We start from the raw sequence: 19,367 nt of genomic DNA, 5'->3' as shown, positions 1-19,367 counted from the left end.
ACAGGATGGAAGCGGAAACACACTAGACAGCGGATAAACCGAAATGAGATGTGCCCATAATATGTGCGATCCTTTGACATTGTGTTCAGTCATCGCTATTAGCAGTTTGCAGTGGGTTTATACGCCCAGCCAATGATGAATATCAGTAGAATACTTGTCGTCTCCAACTATTTTCAGATCCGAAAGCAGCTACTGCGCTGTATAAGGCCAAAATATGTCTGTTGTTTTCCACAGCAGAGATCAATTAAAACTTATTCAAGAAATCTCGCGTATGCCAAAGACTTGTTCCTCGGTCAAGTTAACGAGGTAATATCAACAATATCTGAACGTCTGAAAATTGATCCAAATGATTTTGTTTGAAAGAATGCAAACGTTTAAATTGCCCTCTGTAATTATTCTCCCTCATTGTCTGCGAAATTCCTTACTCATAATAGAGATGAGCAACTTGAACTACCTGCTATTAACTTATGAATACTGTATTAAGAACTCACTCAGCTTCTCTCCTTCAGGCTGAAGTATTTCCTTTTCCAGAAATTGGAATAGAAGAATTGGAGGAGATCAACCAGCTTGTGGCACCTGTGGAAAAATTCTTCAATGAGGAAGGTGAGGGGACAGTGATGAATATATACAGTGGTTATTTTGCCGTGACAAGCAACTCGCCACCTAGTGTTTTGCCATGAATCGTGGAAGTCCACCCATCCATCCATTGTGTGGGGGATGTTGGAGCCTATCCCATATGTCTTCAGGTAGTATGCGGCGAACATCCTGAACTGGTTGCCAGCCAATCGCAGGGCACACAGAGGCGAACAACCATCCGTGCTAACACTCGCACCAAGGGCCAATTTAGAGGCTGATTAGCCTCCCATGCATGTTTTTGAACGTGGAAGGAAACCGGAGGACCCGGAGAAAACCCACACAAGCCCAGGGAGAACATGCAAACTCCACACAGGAAGGCCAGAGCCAGGATTGAACCCACAACCTCTGCACTGTGAGGTCGATGCGCTAACCACTGAACCACCAACAAGTACAAATTCACATCGTAGCTTATGTATATGCGTGGGTTGTTCCCTTAAAGCGCTTTATTCGTTCGCGTCACGAGTTCAGACATAAAAATAAGTCCATTGGAGCTGTAGTCTAAAATGAAGAGGAAGTAAGCTATGAATTTTTGAATGTCCAGTTTTGGCTCATTTTCCACATGTATAGGGGTTTTGATTTATGCACCCTTGTCCTAGAACAGATATGCCCAACCAGTTGATCGCGATCGACCGGTAGCCCGCGGAATGGTACCGGGTCGTTCGTGAAGGGTGGAGGGGGAAATGGGGAAAAAAAAGATTCGTCTGTCCCTGTCCTTGTTATTAATATTATATATGTTAGGGTGCAGTGTACATTGACACAAAGAGTCCAATTATTTTCAGTTTCGTGAAAAAGCTACAATAAGAAAAGCAGGTTGCCTTTAACCTAGTGTGGGGCATTACCTGCATCACTGGAAGTTGTTTATTGGTCAGCAGTCTGCAATTGCAGCTTGCATTCAGAGCTGTTGCAATATTGCTTTTTATTTTTTATTTTTTTACTCTCATTCAAAGTTTATTTCATCTGCAATTTGGCACTGGCAAAGAATGGGAATCTGGAGAAACATTTTAAAACAGTACACGTGAGCTGCGATAGTGATGATCATCTATGGTCTATTATGTCATGAAAAGGTTCAGATAATCTGGAGAAATCACTGCAAAACCAACATTGAATTCGGCACTACATCAACAACAGACAACAGTGACAACAATATGTAAAGGATATCACCAAATGGGCTCAGGAGCACTTTAGAAAAGAATGTCAGTAAACAGAGTTTGACACTACATTCGTAAGTGCAACTTCAATACTCTACTCCGCAAAGCGAATGCCATTTATTAATATCTCACAGAAATGCTGCCGCTTCTCTAGGCCTGCGCTCATCTGAGATGGAGTAATGCAAAGTGGAAAATGGTCTGACGAGTCCACGTCTAAATTTGTTTTTGTAAATTGTGGACGTCGTGTCCTCTGGGCCAAGAGGGGAACAAAACATGTGAACTGTTATTAACACATTGGTCAAATGCCAGCATCTGTGATGGTATGGGGCTGTGTTTGTGCCAGTGGCATGAGAAACTTACACGTCTGTGAAGGCATCACTCATGCTGAAATGTACAGTACATACAGGTTTTGGAGAAACATACGTTGCCATCCAAGCAACATCTCTTTCTTGGATGCCCCTGCTACAAGATAATGCCAAACCAGCTTCTGCATGTGTTACAACAGCAGGGCTTTGTAGTAAAAGACTGCAAGTACTAGAGTGGCCCGCCTAAAGCGCAGACCTATCTCTTATTGAAAATGTGCGGCGCGTTATGAAGCGTGAAATGCTACAATGGAGACAGACCCTGGACTGTTGAACAGTTGAAGCTGTATATCGCGCAAGAATGGGAAAGAATTCCCACGACAAAGCCTCATCAATTTGATTTATGTACCTGATACATATACAGAGGTTTTCATATATGCAACTTTGATGCAACTTTATAACTTAATTATGCAATCCTTTATCTTCTTTCATTCTAGTTGATTCAACAAAGATAGACCAAGAAGCCAGAATCCCCACAGAAACGTTGAATGGCTTGAAAGAGCTTGGACTGTTTGGAATCCAGATTCCTGAGCAATATGGTAAGATGGAAAATGGTTAATGCTGAATTATTTATCTTCTTAAATCATACATTGGAGTCACCAACAGTCCCCAAAATAATTGCAGTGAGTTGTTGGCTTGGGACATCTACAGTGTTCAGGTAGCAGACAAGCATAAATGCATAGTTGTTGTCAGAGGTTTACATACACTACAATCCCTGGGAAAAATATGGACTCACCATCTCAAGAGGATGATGATTCAGTTGTTTGAATTTGTAGACAAAATTCAAATCACAGACATGACAAAACGGAATCATTTCAAATGGTAACTTTATAGCTTTAAGAAACAATCGATGTCATTAACAATAAAAAAGTAGCATTAACAGTTACATTTTTAGACCAAGCAGAGTAAAAGACAATCAATAGAATCACTCCATTCTATGGAAAATTATGGAATCACCAAGTTGTTGCACCAAGTGGAGTGACTTAAAGCATGGCTCCAAAGCCAGAGCTTACCAGTCAGATAACAACTGAATCACCATACATGCGCAAACAACGGCGCGAAGCGCTAATTGCGAAGTTAGTCAGCGAATTACCGCATTTATGTGTTTGTGTTTCGGTTTCATTCATGTTCGGGCTGTTGCTCATCGTGGCTTGCGTGGTTGGGCGCCCCTGTGCGTGCGTGTGTGTATGTGCTTGCACGTGAGCGATCGGGTCGATCATGGAAGGTTGGTCCCTTCACAAGTCGATCTTCGGGCAAAAAAGTTTGCCCTATATGGCATGCTGAACCAAGTAGTAAGTAACCGCTGCAGCTCGCATGCCGACAGTGCCTGCTTTGAGTGGCAGCAACAGAATGAAAGTTAGATTTGAAGATTGTTCAAGAGAAGGTATGCCAGAAGTCCCTGCACTAAGGCGCCAAGTAACATGCGTAGTAAGAGAAAAACGTTCTTATATTTTTGTTTGTGGACTTGGTTGAACTGAGAGTTTGTGTGTGTGAGACACTGGACACAGTATTCATTGTTGAAAATGACTGCCCTGTGGTCTTAATGTGTCTGTGTGTGTGTGTGTGTGTTTGTTTGTTTGTTTGTGTGTGTGGAGTGTGGTAATGCTTATGTGTGCCCTTGTGTATGATGTGGCTCTTTTCAGTAACACAGTAAAAAAATTCGTCTTCGTCTCTGACTGGTTGGCCACCCCTGGCCTACATAATATGCTCCGAAACACTGTCCATGCTATGTTTATGTGCTGTACCTCAAAAGGATCCATCCACAATCAACCATACATTTCAAGTTCATGATTGTTTTTAAATAAAAAGGCTCCTGAGAATTTGATTTGTGTTTGCATTTTCAGGAGGTCTTGGTTTGTCCAATACCATGTATGCACGATTAGCGGAAATTATCTCATTGGATGGCTCGATTGCAGTGACACTCGCTGCACATCAAGCAATTGGACTGAAGGTAAAATTGAAATGTTGTCATATGCCTCATGTTGACATTGTCACCTCATTTATGTAGAATCCCAGTGAAAATGGGAAAGCATATATCCTGCACTGTGATCTTCTGACAGTCATTCTATCTTTTAGGGTATACTTATTGCGGGGAATGAATCCCAGAAGAAGAAGTATTTGCCTAAATTAGCCTCAGGGGAACACGTTGCAGCTTTTTGTTTGACGGAGCCTGGAAGGTAAACTCTTTTAAACCTTGTTTCCAATTCTCAACTATATCTGTCTGTCTGTCTCTCTGTCAGTCTATCCATAGCTCAAGTCGTCACACTCTTCTCAAATTGTTACTGTAAAACCCCTTCCATTTGCACATTTTTCTCCACAAAAAGATCCCAAAGAACTATATGAATGTAATGTACTTCGTTTTCAAAACAATTCCAATTCCAATGTGCCCATACACCTGTCTGCACCACAATGTTGCTAGAACTGCATGGGCCTTTTATTGCTCCTGATTAAACATTTTATTTTGTTGTTATTCCTGCATTTTTGGGGACTGACACATGCAAAAAACATTTGCCCACTCCTCTGGGATGAAACCTCTGGGATGAAAATCTTTATATTTTGAAGTTGTCTTGCACAATAACAAAGAAAATGGTCTACCTTCAGTGGAAAAACTAAATCCAATCCAGCTATGTTTGGCCGAGGGCGAGGAAAATTGGAAGGCATGTGTCGCACCCTGAGACATCGAGATTGCTTTCTTAAGATGCACATGAAATTAGCTATGATTTTTTTGCATGTCCAATTTTGGCCAGTATTTACATGTTTACAAGGGGTTCTATACTTTTGCGCCATTGTCCTAGATCAGGGGTGCCCAGCCTTTTTTAAATGAAGATCGACTTTTCAGTCAACCAACCTCCCGCAATCGACCCGCTACCGCACGTGCACGCCATGTAACACGTAACAGCCATAACGGCCCAGAACATTACCAATCATCAAGATGTCTTTTGGCAATTGTGACACAAGCCTTTGTGTTCTTTTTGGACAGCAGTGGTTTTCGCCTGGGAACTCTCCCATGGCTGCCATTTTTGGCTAGTGTCTTTCTTATGGTAGGGTCATGAAAACTGATCTGAACTCAGGCCAGCGAGGTCTGGACATCTTTGGGTGTTGTTCTAGGTTTTTTTGCAATCTCCTGGATGAGTCGTCGTCCTACTCTTGGAGTACTTTTATCTGGTCAACCACTTCTGGGAACTTATTTTCTAATTCTTTGGATTTCTTTGGATCGTGGTATGGTGCGTTTTTTTTTCTTGAGATCTTGTAGCCTACCTCGTTCCTTCTGACAGATTCTCTTTGTGATTTCTTGATTCAACAAATGTGGTGCCAGGGTGTTGCTCTGTGAAATTAAAGTCAGCTTTTGTATTGCTTTCTGTCGTTAGTCAGTTACTTTGTGATTTAACAAGGCAGAGATGGCAATTTTCCGCGGATACACGGAAATCCGCCGTTTTATTTCTTAAATTGATCATTTTTGTGAATCGTCTAAATCAGTTGAGAAAATTTTAGCCGGGGTCAGGTACCTTATCGTCGAGTTTTCACAAGCTCTCCCGATCAGTCTTTCCATCTTCCGATTGTAAACAGCTCTGCGATTGGACATGTATGATGTCTTGTTGTGATTGGTCGCCCCGTCCAGGCCACGCCCCTTTCCACTTTTTTTCATCACTAGCCATTGACAAGGCGAGGGGGGGGAATTTCTTTTTCCCATAAGGACAGCTTGTTTTGGATTTTTTATGTGCCTTAATACATTAAATTGACAATTAGAAACTCAATTTTTAGTTCCGTGAGTAGTGTCTGTGTGATATTAAAATATATGTGATGCACTGAAACCTATGTATTTGATAAATATGCAAAGAACACAGAAATTGGCAAATATTATTTTCACAGCACTGTACACTACCTTTCTCCTCGCGATCATGTCGCCCAACTCCCTAGTCATAGTCCCAACAATCAAAGTCCCCTCTTTCAGTTCTGTGGTTTTGTGCTTTTCTGTTCTCATTTTGTCTCTGAAACCTGCATTCCACCAGTTGTCCGTCTTCAACCCACAGAAGGTCAATTTCCACCGGCGCCATGAAGTTTCATGGTGCCAATGTCAGTCACTGTTAACCAGAAATGCACTAATTAGGATGAATTCTCATAATTGTTTGGCAAAGTTTTATTTAAGCCAGATGCCCTTCCTGACGCAAATCTTCTGCATTTACCCGGGCTTGGAACTGGCCTGCAGTTTGCACTGGCGTGTGCCCCCCGTAGGGCAGTATTACGTTTCCTAGTGTACCAAATATTCTGTTTTGTTTGAAAATAAAATAGATGTTACAGTGCAAAAAAATTGCTCTTTTTATTTCCACAAATATGAAAAAAAGACAATTCAGAGGCTTTAATCTTAATACTGTGATACTGTTCTATATTTGCTAATTGTTAGCATACTGTCAAAATCTAATATCAGCCCGTGTCTATTGAGTACATAGTTATTTCACCCTCCACTCAGTTTTGCTCCAGCAAGTTTTAATTCAATCTTTTCAGTGGAAGTGATGCAGCCTCCATTCAGATGCGAGCAACATTGTCAAATGATGGAAAACAATACCTTCTCAGTGGATCCAAGGTAAAAAGAAAAAGGTGTTACTCATCATGTATTTGATGTGTTCATTCTCTAATTGACATTGTCTGTTGATCAGATTTGGATTTCAAACGGTGGAATGGCTGACATCATGACTGTGTTTGCAAAGACTGAGGTAGTTTCAAATGGCATAAAGAAAGACAAGATTTCTGCATTTATTGTTGAGAGAGCTTTTGGAGGCATTGTTAGTGGAAAACCTGAGGACAAACTTGGCATCAGGGGCTCGAACAGTAAGACTGCTCAAGTACTTTTTTGTGGTCATGAGCCATTGGATTTGACTTTTTTCCTTGATGTTTTTTTTTTCTTTTTTTAGCTTGTGAAGTGTCATTTGACAATGTTCCTGTGCCACTGGAAAATGTTCTTGGAGAAATAGGGGACGGATTCAAGGTAATTATTGACTTGCCTTGTCAAAGGTCTTGTTGGGGTTTCTGTTTGAGGTAGCTTTTCCCAAATCTCTTTATTTATTTATTTGAACAGATCGCCATGAATATACTCAACTCTGGAAGATTCAGCATGGGAAGTTCTTCAGCCGGAATGATAAAAAAATTAATTGGTATGACTTCTAATTTGTTAGATATACAGTGGTACCTTGACTTATGAGCTTGAATTGTTGTCTGACAGCGCTCATATCTCAAAATACTCACCTCTTAAATCATCTTTCACGAGTAAAATCAATTGAAATGCCATTGCTGTATTTTCATGACCATAAGATTAAGATTAAGATATCCTGTATTTGTCCCGCAATGGGGAAATTTACAGTCAGAGTTCAGAAAGGAAAACACTGGGTAGGGAGAGGAAGAAAAAAAAAACACGCTCGAACTATCCTCTTCTGAGGATAATTTAAGTCCAGGATAAAAAAAGACCCTAGCACATAAATAAGCATATGACAGTTACAACAAGTAACACAAGACATAACATGTAATGAGGGGGCGGATGAATGGGAAGGGGGAGTGGGAGGGGCGACCGCGACAGGGCCCGTCCAACCCGCTGCACGGTCCACCGAGCGCTCTGCAGATCTTTCCACGTCGCGGGGGAAAAGAATAGGAACGATGAAGCTGCTTCGTCAAGGTCTCCTCATGAAGACAGTCCCGGCTTATCAGTCCACGGCCGAGAAGGAGGGGGTTGATGGTGGGGGGGCACTAGCATCCGTGCATACCTTCCATCCAGGGGAAAGGGGTCCAAATAGTGTTGTTTGTTTTGGAGGGACGGGCGCCAATAATTTCAGGTGGCCTTGAGTCCGTGGCTGTATCCCTTCACTGGCGCAGATCAGCCAAATCCTCAATTCTTTTTGGAAGCGAGAATTCCAACTTCTCCATGTTGTTGTCGATCGTACGGAGATGCTCCAGAACCGCAATTGCGGTTGAGCTCAGTCACCGCTTGAGTCTGAGTGTTGGACATTCGCGCTAGACCATCGAAAATGACCGGCGGCTTCTTCACTTCCAATAAAGCTGCTCCCGTTGGTTGGATTTTGCGATAGAACAGGAAAATGCTAACACCAAACTGCAGCATACCTGCTATCAGAAGGCCGATAATGTAGATGTCTTCCTCCTCCTCAACGGACAGTATTGACAGGCACACCATTCTCCGCTTCCTCCATGGATCTAGGGTGTACCCGGCAGCAAATGTCCCGAGGGGCAAGCAGGCTCTCCACTGCCTGCTCTTTTCGTCGAGAAAATCTTGTCCATTGCATCAAGAGACCAGCCAACCAATTCCATGGTTTGTTTTTTAGGATGAAAAATACGGCGGAGGCTAGGAAAAGACAGCACAAGGATGCAGACTGAGTGGCGAGCGGGGGGCCGGGGGGGGGGGGGGGGCAGGAGCAGAGCAAAGCGTCCACCTTCGTCGAGAGCCAAGCAGAAAAATAAGACGCACTTAACAGTCTTAATTTTTAACCAAAACAGACAGGGCACCAAATAATGCGGCACGCCTCATCTGTGCACAGAGTTCCAAAATCTAAAAATGTTTTTGTGTGACTTTGTTGAGTGCTCTGCTTGACTCACTGATGGTGTGCTGACACGCTACTTCCAGTGCCATGACAAAGTATTTGTCCCCCTCCTGATTTCTGTTGTGTTTGCCTATCTATCACACACAAAAGTTTCAAATCTTCAAACTAATTTTAAGGCAGTTTTATTTATATAGCACATTTCCTACACAAGGCAACTAACTCAACGTGCTTCACACAAGCAAAGACGTGACAGTCAAGCATTTACAAACACAGCAGTTCGCAACATTCAAAAACAAATGAAGTTTACAGAAACTACAAGAATGTACGGTGACAATATATCAACACATTAACAGAGAAATTAAAAACATTTAAAAGAAATCAAAGAGTATTTCTATCCTGCACCCGATACTGCATCATCAGTTGTTGATTGGGGAGACAGTGTTAAATGCTTTGGGTGCCTCAAAGGTAGAAAATCGCAATACAAGTGAAGCCCATTTACTTATTAGTAAGTAAAGTATCAGTAATAGTAGTAGTAGTATTTTATTTTTATTTTTTTGCAGAGGATCAAGAACATTGTTATGTGTATTTTTATATTGTCTGTCGATGTGTTGCTATACCCTCTGTGCTCAAATATCCATTGATTAAAGCACAGGTGTCAAACTCAAGGCCCAGGGGCCAGATTCATCCCGCCACATCATTGTATGTGGCCCACTGAAGCAAATTGTGGGTGTCAACTTCTATGATGCTTGCTAAAATCTGTACCAAAATGCTACATTTTTATGTGTAATCATGAGATTTTGCAATAATTTTGTTCCCCCGTTTACACTCACTAGAACAATAATTGAACAAACAAAGAAATAGTTGACTGATTTCAAAACTAGTAAGCCATCAAGTAATAATACGATGTGATGATAAAACCTTTATTCAGTTTCTGTCGTCACGGCCCTCCAAGGGAAGACGTCACCTCAATGTGGCCCATGACAAAAATGAATTTGACACACTGGATCAAAGAGTTTTATCATCATCATCAACATGCTAGTTTTTTTCGATTGTGTTTTGCATTCTGTGTTAGCATTCATCGAGTGGGCTTTCGTTTATGTGGTTGGTATCTTTTAAAAAGTCGTAAGATGGTTCACTTGTAAGTGAAGGTACCACTGTATTTACTAAAGGCATCAATAAAGTTTCAAAGAAATTACAATGAATGCTATCTTTCCCTGTAGAATTGACCTCTGAATATGCTGCAACAAGGAAGCAGTTCAACAAACGCTTAAGTGAATTCGGTATGATACAGGTATTGTCCCCAACACCAAAAACAGGTCAGTGATCAGTGCCGCCCGGTCGAACGATTAATTTCATATCTGCCTTGTTAATCCAGGAGAAATTTGCAGTCATGGCCCTCAATGCCTTTGTGATGGAGAGCATGGCATACCTGACATCAGGAATGATGGACAGACCCGGGCTACCAGATTGTTCTTTAGAGGCTGCTGTGGTCAAGGTAAGGCATATTTGTCTTCGTAAAGCCGTGTGCTAAATCGATCTATTAAGTGGCAGAGCGCATAGATGTTCGCAGCTGTAAAACGTAGCTGTATGTCTGCCCTAAAGCCCGTATGAAAGCTTTGCTGGAGCAAAACCAAAAGGTTTCCCATTTTTTGAGAAACAATGCCTTGAACATACAAGAGTGATTCTAGCCCGACCTCAACAAAAGTCAGAAGCTGATGAAACTGTCAGAAACACATCATCTGCCAACAGCTAAGATGAGATCAGTCCACCTGTTTGCACAACACCTTTGCTGCACCCATAAATTTCAACCTGTATCAAAGATGATCACCAAGGGAGACCAATGGCAGCCTGAAGGGAGTTTTAGTCTTACTCTGAAATAGCCACTGAACAGTTGGCAATGCAAGCCAAGCTCCTGCTTCAATTCTACTATTAAAAGATGCCGGTGCCACCGGTGCAGCAGTATGCCATGATCCCAGGATTAATAAGCCCATTTATTATGACTTTGAAGCCGACTGCCATCTCAGCGCTAATACCGTGTGATATATATAGCACGGACTAACTATACCAATTTAAATAGAGTTCAATGGTAGCCATTTCATCGATGTTGAAAAGTAATCTCTGCAAAACATTGGGAGTTGGCTGCAATGGAGGCATTGCTCGCAGAAACAAAAGCAGGTTAAAAGTGCCGTATGGCCGGTTTGCCCAAACGCTAGCTGACCTAACCGCTCTTTCAAGCCAGTGTTCCCTCACTGGACAAAAAAATGGCCGTCTGAAGTTGGCTGGCTGTAGTGAGATGAAGTTCAATGCCGGAAACCGACTCAGCCTTCCAAAATTGATGGTTTAGGACTGTGTATTTACATCAACAGAGGTTGGTACACAAACAGTTGACTTCAAGGGAGCCATTACTCTGTAAAGTAGAGCATTTGCTACGCACCTTGCATTGCAATTTCACAGCTATTTACCTCACCAATGTATACAATGCTGTGAGCGCTGTATGAAGGAATCTCACGACACCATTATCTGCCTACAGTCCACGCATCCAAAGGCATCATACATGGTCGAAGTGATTTTAACCACGTAAAATTGACGGCACTCTGACAAGTTTTAGCCAGCATGTCGACATGCCAACATAGGGGATTAAATGCTGTCCCTCGCCCTCACCTTGGCCCCTCCTATCACGTTTCTCGTTGCCCAAGATGTCTCCTTTTAGATTGATTGCTTTAACATTAGATAGTGCAAGACAAATGGTATCAAGAGCAATTAATAACAGAAACATTATTGCCAACCTCCTCAGGGCAGGAGTGAAATGTTCACAGTCCACTTGGGGTATATTCCGTGTATTTTTTCTATTAATAGGACATGTATTTATTTAAGGCATGACGATTAGCAACAAAGCGATATATCACTCGTTTAGAACGATACAGTTTGATATGATAAAAGCGATTGTGATACAATATTTTGATGCAGTACCAGTGGCTTTTCTTCAAATTAACCGAGAATAAATAAAGCTAACTTCAAATCAACACAATAACAGTCAAGTCAAGTCAGCTTTATTGACAAATATGTTCTATGTCCAACACACAGCACAGATGAAATTTATTTCCTCTCATCCACAGTGCAAACATGCAGTGCATTGAAAACACACACAGCTAAAAATAAGTGCAGTGAAACCGAACTGCATAAGAAAAATAAATATAAACAAATAAAACAATAAATATCAATCAACAGACAACCAAGGGCACTTGAATGCTGCTTCATAGATTTTTTTTCCAAAATATTTTTATTGCCACAAAAAAAAAATCATACAGCAATGACATATACACAGATTTTTTTTTTTGAAGACGTTAAGATACAAAATACGCAGTTATACATTTGTTAAATGAAAGTGGACAAATATGCACAAAATACCGAGACATATGCATACACACAATCAAAAGTAAACCAATATGCAAACAACACACAAGGAATTTACTTCCCAGTTGCAATAACAAACATGGGCGAGGTAGGACGAGAAGCTCGACTGGTTGCTGTTAAGTTCCCCAATATCTTAGATATGAAAGGAAAACAGTAGGGAAGAGGGGAGCCATTCTACTCCAACACATAAGTATGAGTGTTGACCACCTGCCCCACATTCCCTGCCAATGAAGCTGCTCCTGCCAGCTGAATTGTGCGATAGATCAGGAAACTGCAAACACCAAACAGCAAGGTACCTGTTATCAACAGTCCATTAATGTAGATAGATGTCTTCCACATTCTCTGCGGACAATATTGTCAAGCACACCATTCGATTCTCCACTTCTGCCAAGGATCCAAGGTAAGGGCAACAGGATCTGTCCCAGAGGCGCAAGAGGGCTCCACATCGCCTGCTCTTTTTGTCATTTTTTTTTTTTTATCCATAGTGCTGAGCTAAAGAATTCCATGGTTTGTCTTTTCGGAAGAAAAAAAATACGGAGGCTATGTCAAGACAGAAGACAGCATCTTCATTCCTATAACAGTGATTCTAAAAGTAGGATACAAGTACCAAGTATCTAGTACAACTTTATTGTCAAAATGTCATCTCTGCTATATAGTGGCGGATGCTGGTCTGTCAAGGAGGGGAAGCTCAATTTTCGCCGACATCATAAAATGTGTCTGTTTGTTTATACATGAATTCTACTCTCAGTTCCTTTTCAAGAAAATTATCTGTGACCCTGTCATACCAACAAGGCGCCAGGGACTTGACTAGTGTCCTACAACTACAGCAACTACAATACAGTGAAACTCCTCTACAAATAAATTATGTTTGCAGCAACACATTTTTCACAACAGGGGGTTTTACACTGTAGCAAATTTGATCTCAGATGTAAAAGCGCACACACACACACACACACACACACACAAAATATGTGTACTCTTTATTTTTATTCCAATAGTGCATAAGTATGAGCACACACTTATTTGACACTTCATATCGTCACTGTACAAATAAAAAAAGGGAAAGAAATTGAAGAAATTTACGATTAGCATTCACTTTCACTTACATTAATTTCTTGGATAATGTTTTTTATTTTGCTTCCTCCGTCTTTAATTTTGATCACTTTGACCCTCTCTACCAGCATCGGAGCGCTTCTTGTCTTAGCTGCCTGACATCAAAGGTCTGTTTTGTAGCCATTTTAGCAATCCAACGTTGATGCTGCATTTGAATCGAACAATAGCAAATACTTCCTGGACTACTGCGCATGTGTAAACCAGTGTGGTGGTTGCTGTTGCCATTTCCGAACGAAGCAGTAGAGGTCGCTGTTAGATTAGACTTCATTGTAGTGAATCTCTTTGCGAGGCAAGAGCAGAAAAAAAGATTTCGTATAACGCAACAGGTTTTTTTTCGTTGTATGGGGGGGGGGGCAGGAGTGTGGGAATGGTGTTAATGCATTCAATTTTTTTTCACATAAGGGGGTATTTTCGACCATTTTGTTGTAGAGGAGTTTCACTGTAAACCCCACCAGAAATAAAAGATTAATTTGTCGCTAGTCGTTTTCAACAAAGAGAGTGTCTCTAAGATGATTAGAAGTCTCCAGTTCAACTTAGAACAGAATGAGAATTGAAAGATGCTCTCACGCATCCCTACACTAAAAGATCGGTGATTGGCTCATTTCGCTGTCAATCAAAAAGAGATTCAGCCTCAGACAGATCATCCAATCATCATGCAGAAAAACTCAGCATCGGGCCAGCCGATACATGCCCACTGTCCATCGACTCCCAGAAATGCTGAGCATCCCGTGGGCACGACAAAACCAGCATTTATCCAATGACTCGTCTCGTTTCAATCCCTCGGGACAACAGGCTCTGAACTCTCGAGATGCCCAGCTTCCGTGCTGTCGACGCTCAGCGTCCCACACAGTTTAAAGCACAGTGAAGCTGCGGGAATGAATGAAAAGAGTCGCGTCGTAACTAGGGATGTGAATCTCAGCACTGAGGACGATTCGATACACATCACGATCCACTGCCAGCGATGCGATACTTAAACGATACATGGAATTTTCTGGCGATACGATTCGATACACATTAAGTTCAAATCAATGCGATCCGATACGATACAATGCAATTTGTTGCGATATTGTGCAATTAAACATGATGCAAATAAGCAAAGAAAAAAAGCTTTTAAAAAGATGAAATTCAGTATGGTATTACAAAAAGGATACCACTTTATTCCTTATAAAGAGTAGAACTTGTAAAACAACTTATTTAAGCCCTTTCACAATTGGGTTTTGTGCAAAGAAAACGTAAACAATTTGACACCTGAGACTCACAGCTGTTGCTATAGTGTAAACACAAACAGACTCTCACTGAGTGTCTTGTATGAAATATTCATATATATATATATATATATATATATATATATATACAGTATATGAATCTATAGCGCAAGATGTCCACCCATCCACTGTAAGTGCAACTCTTTGCGCACTGTTCAGCGACACAGTAATCTCACTTCTCACTTTGTTGTACACATCGGGAATATGTTTGTAAGTGAACACAGACCTGTCTGGTATTTTATACCTGGGTTCCAAAACGTGCACGAGCTGTCTGAAACCCTCGTTGTCCACCACGCTAAGGCTGGAGGTCTTTGCATATGAAATAAGCAGTGGCCTTAGTTATAGCCATTGCGCGGTCACAGTGAGTTGCAAGGGGACTCCCAAAATAAGAGGCAATTTTTTCTGATCCTGACCTGGTTACCAAGAGTTTCTCCGGTGTCCGACGAGGAACTGGGCGGGGAAGCGGGACGGAAACTTGTCGGTGATCTGGTGCCATCGGTTTAAGTGGGTCTGCATATTTGTGGTGCTGCCGTTGTATGGCTTCTTAGTGCGACATTCCTTGCAAATTACGGAGGTTTTATCAAGCTTTCCGTCTTTCTTTTCGAAGCCGTAGTATTTCCAAACATAAGATTTGAATGTTGCGGCTGCATTAAATATAGTAGTTTCCTTGCTGCTGCGTGCGCTAACTTCCATAATGTTTCGCTCGTTGTGTACTGGACTGTATGTGACGCACGGCTACCGTCCGTATTCAACACAAAACGCAAGGCAATGATGGTGCATTCATTGCGCCTAGGAAAGGGCAGATATGTGACGTTTAACATGAATAAAACGGCGATTGAATCGGATTTTACCGATACCCATCAATGCATCGTGATGAATCGCGATTTCACCCGTCAATCGCGTCGTACCCAGTGAATGAGCCGATGCACTCGGATCGCGGACGTGCGCATCGATGTATCGATTAATATAGATTATTTTCCACACCCTTAGTTGTAACCAGTCTTAAGAAGCTGATTCAGGGCAAATAGTTGAGCGTGTTGTAGCACATCAAGTCAAGCATCAAGTACAACTTAATTGTCAAATGACATACGGCACAGATAAAATTTCTTCCCTCTCACAACATACAACAAGAGGAGCCGCTGCGGGTGACCGCGCCGCCATCAAAAGACAAGTTAACATAAAATGACCAAATAATACAAGACAACAAATTAGACGCAGACATATTTAGTCAATGACATGTACACACAATTGTATGTACACACATATATTTGATCACTTGTTTTTTGACATTTTAGGGTTTGCAGTCTTAGAGCAATCGCCTCTGATGCTGTACAGCACAGATGAAATTTCTTCCCTCTCAAGACAACATGTAACAAAAGCAACATGAAAGAATCACTGAATTAAAATACAAATGGTCACATTTAAAACATGCAATACATTCAAACATAACAGGGATAATGGACTTTGTTCTTGTTTTTGTTGTTTATTTGACATGAAAACACCAAACATTTCTCATGATGTAATCTGTTTCTGCTCTCAAGGTGTTCAGCTCAGAGGGAGGCTGGATTTGTGTCAGCGAAGCTCTTCAGGTTCTTGGAGGTCTGGGTTATACAAAGAACTACCCATATGAGCGTTACGTCAGAGACTGTCGTATCCTTCCCATCTTTGAGGTAACATAATTATTTTGGTGTTTAATACCCACTTAAGAAAAACTAAGTTGTGACAGTGATGATGGTGTCCATGCTCAGACTGATCAAGCCACAACCATCTGTGACTGTTCAACCAAGAATGCTTTAGATCTGATTTACAAAGATGATTGAGATCACAAAAAAAAATTAGGCTTTGCACATTCAGGATTTTTGAGGTTGATGGCTGAGCGGATCAGCAAGGTGAGAAAACACTGATCAACGATCCAATCACACGATGGAGCAATATGTTTATTATATTTAATTTTTATATTTAAATAACTTCAATTAACCTATGAAGATAAAAGACTGTTGGAAAGAATTATTTACACTTCATTTAAGTTGTAAATGTAGGTATTTGTTTCTGATAGTGTTTGCGCCTTCAGAGAAGTTCCTGTTGGATCGCCACTGATATAGAGTGTGTATACCACTGTTCAAAGGTTTGGGAGCACTTTACTGTTTTCAAGGGGTGAAAAACAACAAAAAACATTACATTTGTAGTTAACACAATTGAGTGAGCATGTTGGTGTGGCCCCTGGCCACCGTTTTCAATTTTTCGCATGGCAGCTTTGAAAAATGTATTGCCTGCCTCTGACTTGTAAAACCCCTGTCCTACTGAGAGGTGATTGTTTGTGAGTGTTTTCCAGGACACCAAATGTGTTCTCATCAGTATTCGTTCAGGGTCGCAAACATTCGGCAACCTCCAGACGTTAGCCAGAAGTTCATCCGCCTCTACTTTGCTTATCGCAAGGAAATTTTGAACATGACAATCCGGAAAAAACATCAAAATTGTTGGTGAATGTCTCGAATAGTTCCGAAATGTTTGTGACCTTGAACAAACAATGACGAACCCTAACATAAAAGTGCATTTTGCTTCCTTTGCCAACACTTGCATACATTGGCCCCTCACTGGGATCGGGGCTTTATATGAGACCACAAGAGGATTTAGCCCAGGTCTCTCGTGGACCGATGCCCTTTTTTGCACCCGAGACGGCGTTCACATTCTGACATTTGACATATTGTTGAAAGCCGCACCGCAACAAGGCGGAGATGACTTTTGCCGTTGGTGCATTGACAGTTTACGTTGATCATTTACATGTAAAATGCCTGATTATAGCCATTGACTAGTTTCTATCTGTTGTCCCTTTGCAGGTTTCAATGTGTTAACTAAACAAGAGAAATATTCTCAAGCATTTTTGTCAATGTTTAGCAACCTTTGCAAAGCCGCAAGGAAGGACAGGGAATAAAACAAGAAGTGTGATTTGAATGTCACACATTTATTCATTAACAAATGAACAGAATTTGATTTTGAGGAACAAATAAGCTATTTTCGGGGAGCACAGGTTAGCCGCCTATTGCCTGAAGACAGCTGGGATAGGCTCCAGCTTACCCAGGACCCTTGTGAGGATAAGCAAATCAGACAATGAATGCAGCTGCTTTCAAAAAAAACAATTACTTTAATTGGAACCCAATTATTTTAATGAAGAAGTTAACTTGTGGATTGATATGAATTGATATGAATCATAAGACCTGCATGGCAGGATTAAGTGAAATGTGCAGTAGTGCTATGCTGTAATGATGCATATGGGGCAAGTATGGGCATATACCTGGATGTCCATTGGGCTGAACCCAAGTTAGAAATTCTCAGACCTCCTCAAGCTCGAACCCACACCGGCTCATACATGTCTTCATGGAGGACATTAAGAGGATTCCACCTTTGAGTGGCCACAGTTTGGGCATGATGGCTGTGACATTTACTCCATAGGGAAGCCAACTATTTCACCAATTTATTTCAAGTCCATTGTGGGGGTGCAAAAAATGTGTTTCACTGATTAAATACTTTGTCACCTAATTGTTAAGAGAAGATTTCTACGATTCATCCAATCTACAACACCGTTATTTTTAATTGAGACATGTCTGTCAACTTAAATATAGATGCACACTTTGCTTTGATTAACTGACAGTTATATATCAGGTTTTAAATGTCCAACAACAGTGACTTGTAATTTTGTGAAATTCATTCGGGAATTTTTGTTTTTCGCGCAGCAACTTGAAATACGTAGCTGAATTTTGTTTTCTGTTTGTTTTCAGGGTACCAATGAAATTCTGAGAATGTACATCGCACTTACTGGAATGCAATATGCTGGCAAAATCCTCACAAGTAAAATCAAGTCAGTGGAAAAGTGACATAATTGATTACGCTTGTATTTGATGGATTGTTCGTTTTTTTTTAAAGAATGCTTTTCATTCTGCCGTTAAATGTCATGCATTTGGAAGAGAAAGAAAAAAGGATTTTTTCAGCAATGATGAGGCTGGAAGACATGTCCCTGTTGTGTTGGAATGAATAACAGTACTGACATATATTCATTATTTGTTTCCCTCATTATGCTATTAGTGTATGCCAAATCAAAGACTGAATCTGAAACATCGATATTAGGCCAAATATGTTAAAACCCACAAGGAATGTCTCCGGCATTTGGAGCCACGAAAAAGGCCATTTTAACCAAATACACATTTAACAAAATACACATTTAAAGAACAAAAACAAAGTGTTGCATGCACAAAATAAATAAATGTTTCAGAAAAAGAACTGTACACAGTTAGCTCATCATCCTCACTGAACAGAGGTGCAAGTTTCGATTCCGGCTGCGGCCTTCCTGTGTGAAGTTTGCATGTTCTCCCGGTGCCTGCATGGGTTTTCTCCAGGTACTCTGGTTTCTTCCCACATTCTAAAAACATACATGGCAGGTTAATAGAACACTCTAAATCCCTCTTCCTCAACTGGCGGACCGCGATCCACGACCTTACCGCCGACCTCCTCTGTCCGGACCGCCGACCTCCTCTGTCCGGGCCTCCTCTGTCCGGACCCTCGGCAAATTGTATAAAATAATAAATTATAAAGTGATTTTTACGTTATACATTTTCTATTTTTGGACTATAATCTGCGCATTACCGCGATTGCTTGTTAAAATTATCCGTTGTATTCTTTGCGTGCACGAACAGATGTATTGCAGAGGACGCAGCAGCGCGACTCTGTGTGTGTATAATGTTTGACGAACTGGAGACGGGGGCATGTCGGCGATAACGATGCGCTGATTGGCTCCTCTGAACTTAAGGTGTGCCCATACATCAGCATCACGCATTCAAAATGGATGATTGTGTCAGGAAACAGATGCATGCGCGACGCCACAGTGTGCTCACA

The 19,367-nt window shown here is 41.2% G+C and overlaps 1 protein-coding gene and 1 long non-coding RNA gene across 3 annotated transcripts in view; both read left to right on the top strand.

Moving 5' to 3' along the window:
• Positions 1–46: 46 nt before the first annotated feature.
• The window catches only part of acad9 (acyl-CoA dehydrogenase family, member 9), a 32,157-nt gene continuing 12,836 nt past the window's right edge, over positions 47–19,367 (top strand). Inside the window, exons 1-13 of one of the 2 annotated variants that reach the window (XR_007963990.1) lie at positions 47–306; positions 510–603; positions 2,584–2,685; positions 3,991–4,097; positions 4,223–4,323; positions 6,650–6,728; positions 6,802–6,973; positions 7,057–7,130; positions 7,221–7,296; positions 9,909–9,979; positions 10,064–10,183; positions 16,022–16,150; positions 18,257–18,336. Coding sequence is in view for 1 of the 2 variants with exons in the window: in XM_052075137.1 (XP_051931097.1) it covers positions 133–306; positions 510–603; positions 2,584–2,685; positions 3,991–4,097; positions 4,223–4,323; positions 6,650–6,728; positions 6,802–6,973; positions 7,057–7,130; positions 7,221–7,296; positions 9,909–9,979; positions 10,064–10,183; positions 16,022–16,150; positions 18,257–18,336 (1,379 nt within the window). In the remaining variant the exon portion in view is untranslated. The remainder of the gene's footprint in view (positions 307–509; positions 604–2,583; positions 2,686–3,990; positions 4,098–4,222; positions 4,324–6,649; positions 6,729–6,801; positions 6,974–7,056; positions 7,131–7,220; positions 7,297–9,908; positions 9,980–10,063; positions 10,184–16,021; positions 16,151–18,256; positions 18,337–19,367) is intronic. The other variant, XM_052075137.1, reaches the window with a different exon arrangement.
• LOC127607221 (uncharacterized) lies at positions 7,889–8,404 on the top strand. Its single transcript, XR_007964028.1, has 2 exons — positions 7,889–8,305; positions 8,349–8,404. It is a non-coding gene; the product is annotated as an uncharacterized LOC127607221 (long non-coding RNA).

Source organism: Hippocampus zosterae, chromosome 9 (genome assembly GCF_025434085.1).
Source record: "Hippocampus zosterae strain Florida chromosome 9, ASM2543408v3, whole genome shotgun sequence".
NCBI lineage: Eukaryota > Metazoa > Chordata > Actinopteri > Syngnathiformes > Syngnathidae > Hippocampus > Hippocampus zosterae.
Note: the sequence above shows the minus strand (reverse complement) of the source record. Positions and strands in the feature narration are given on the sequence as shown.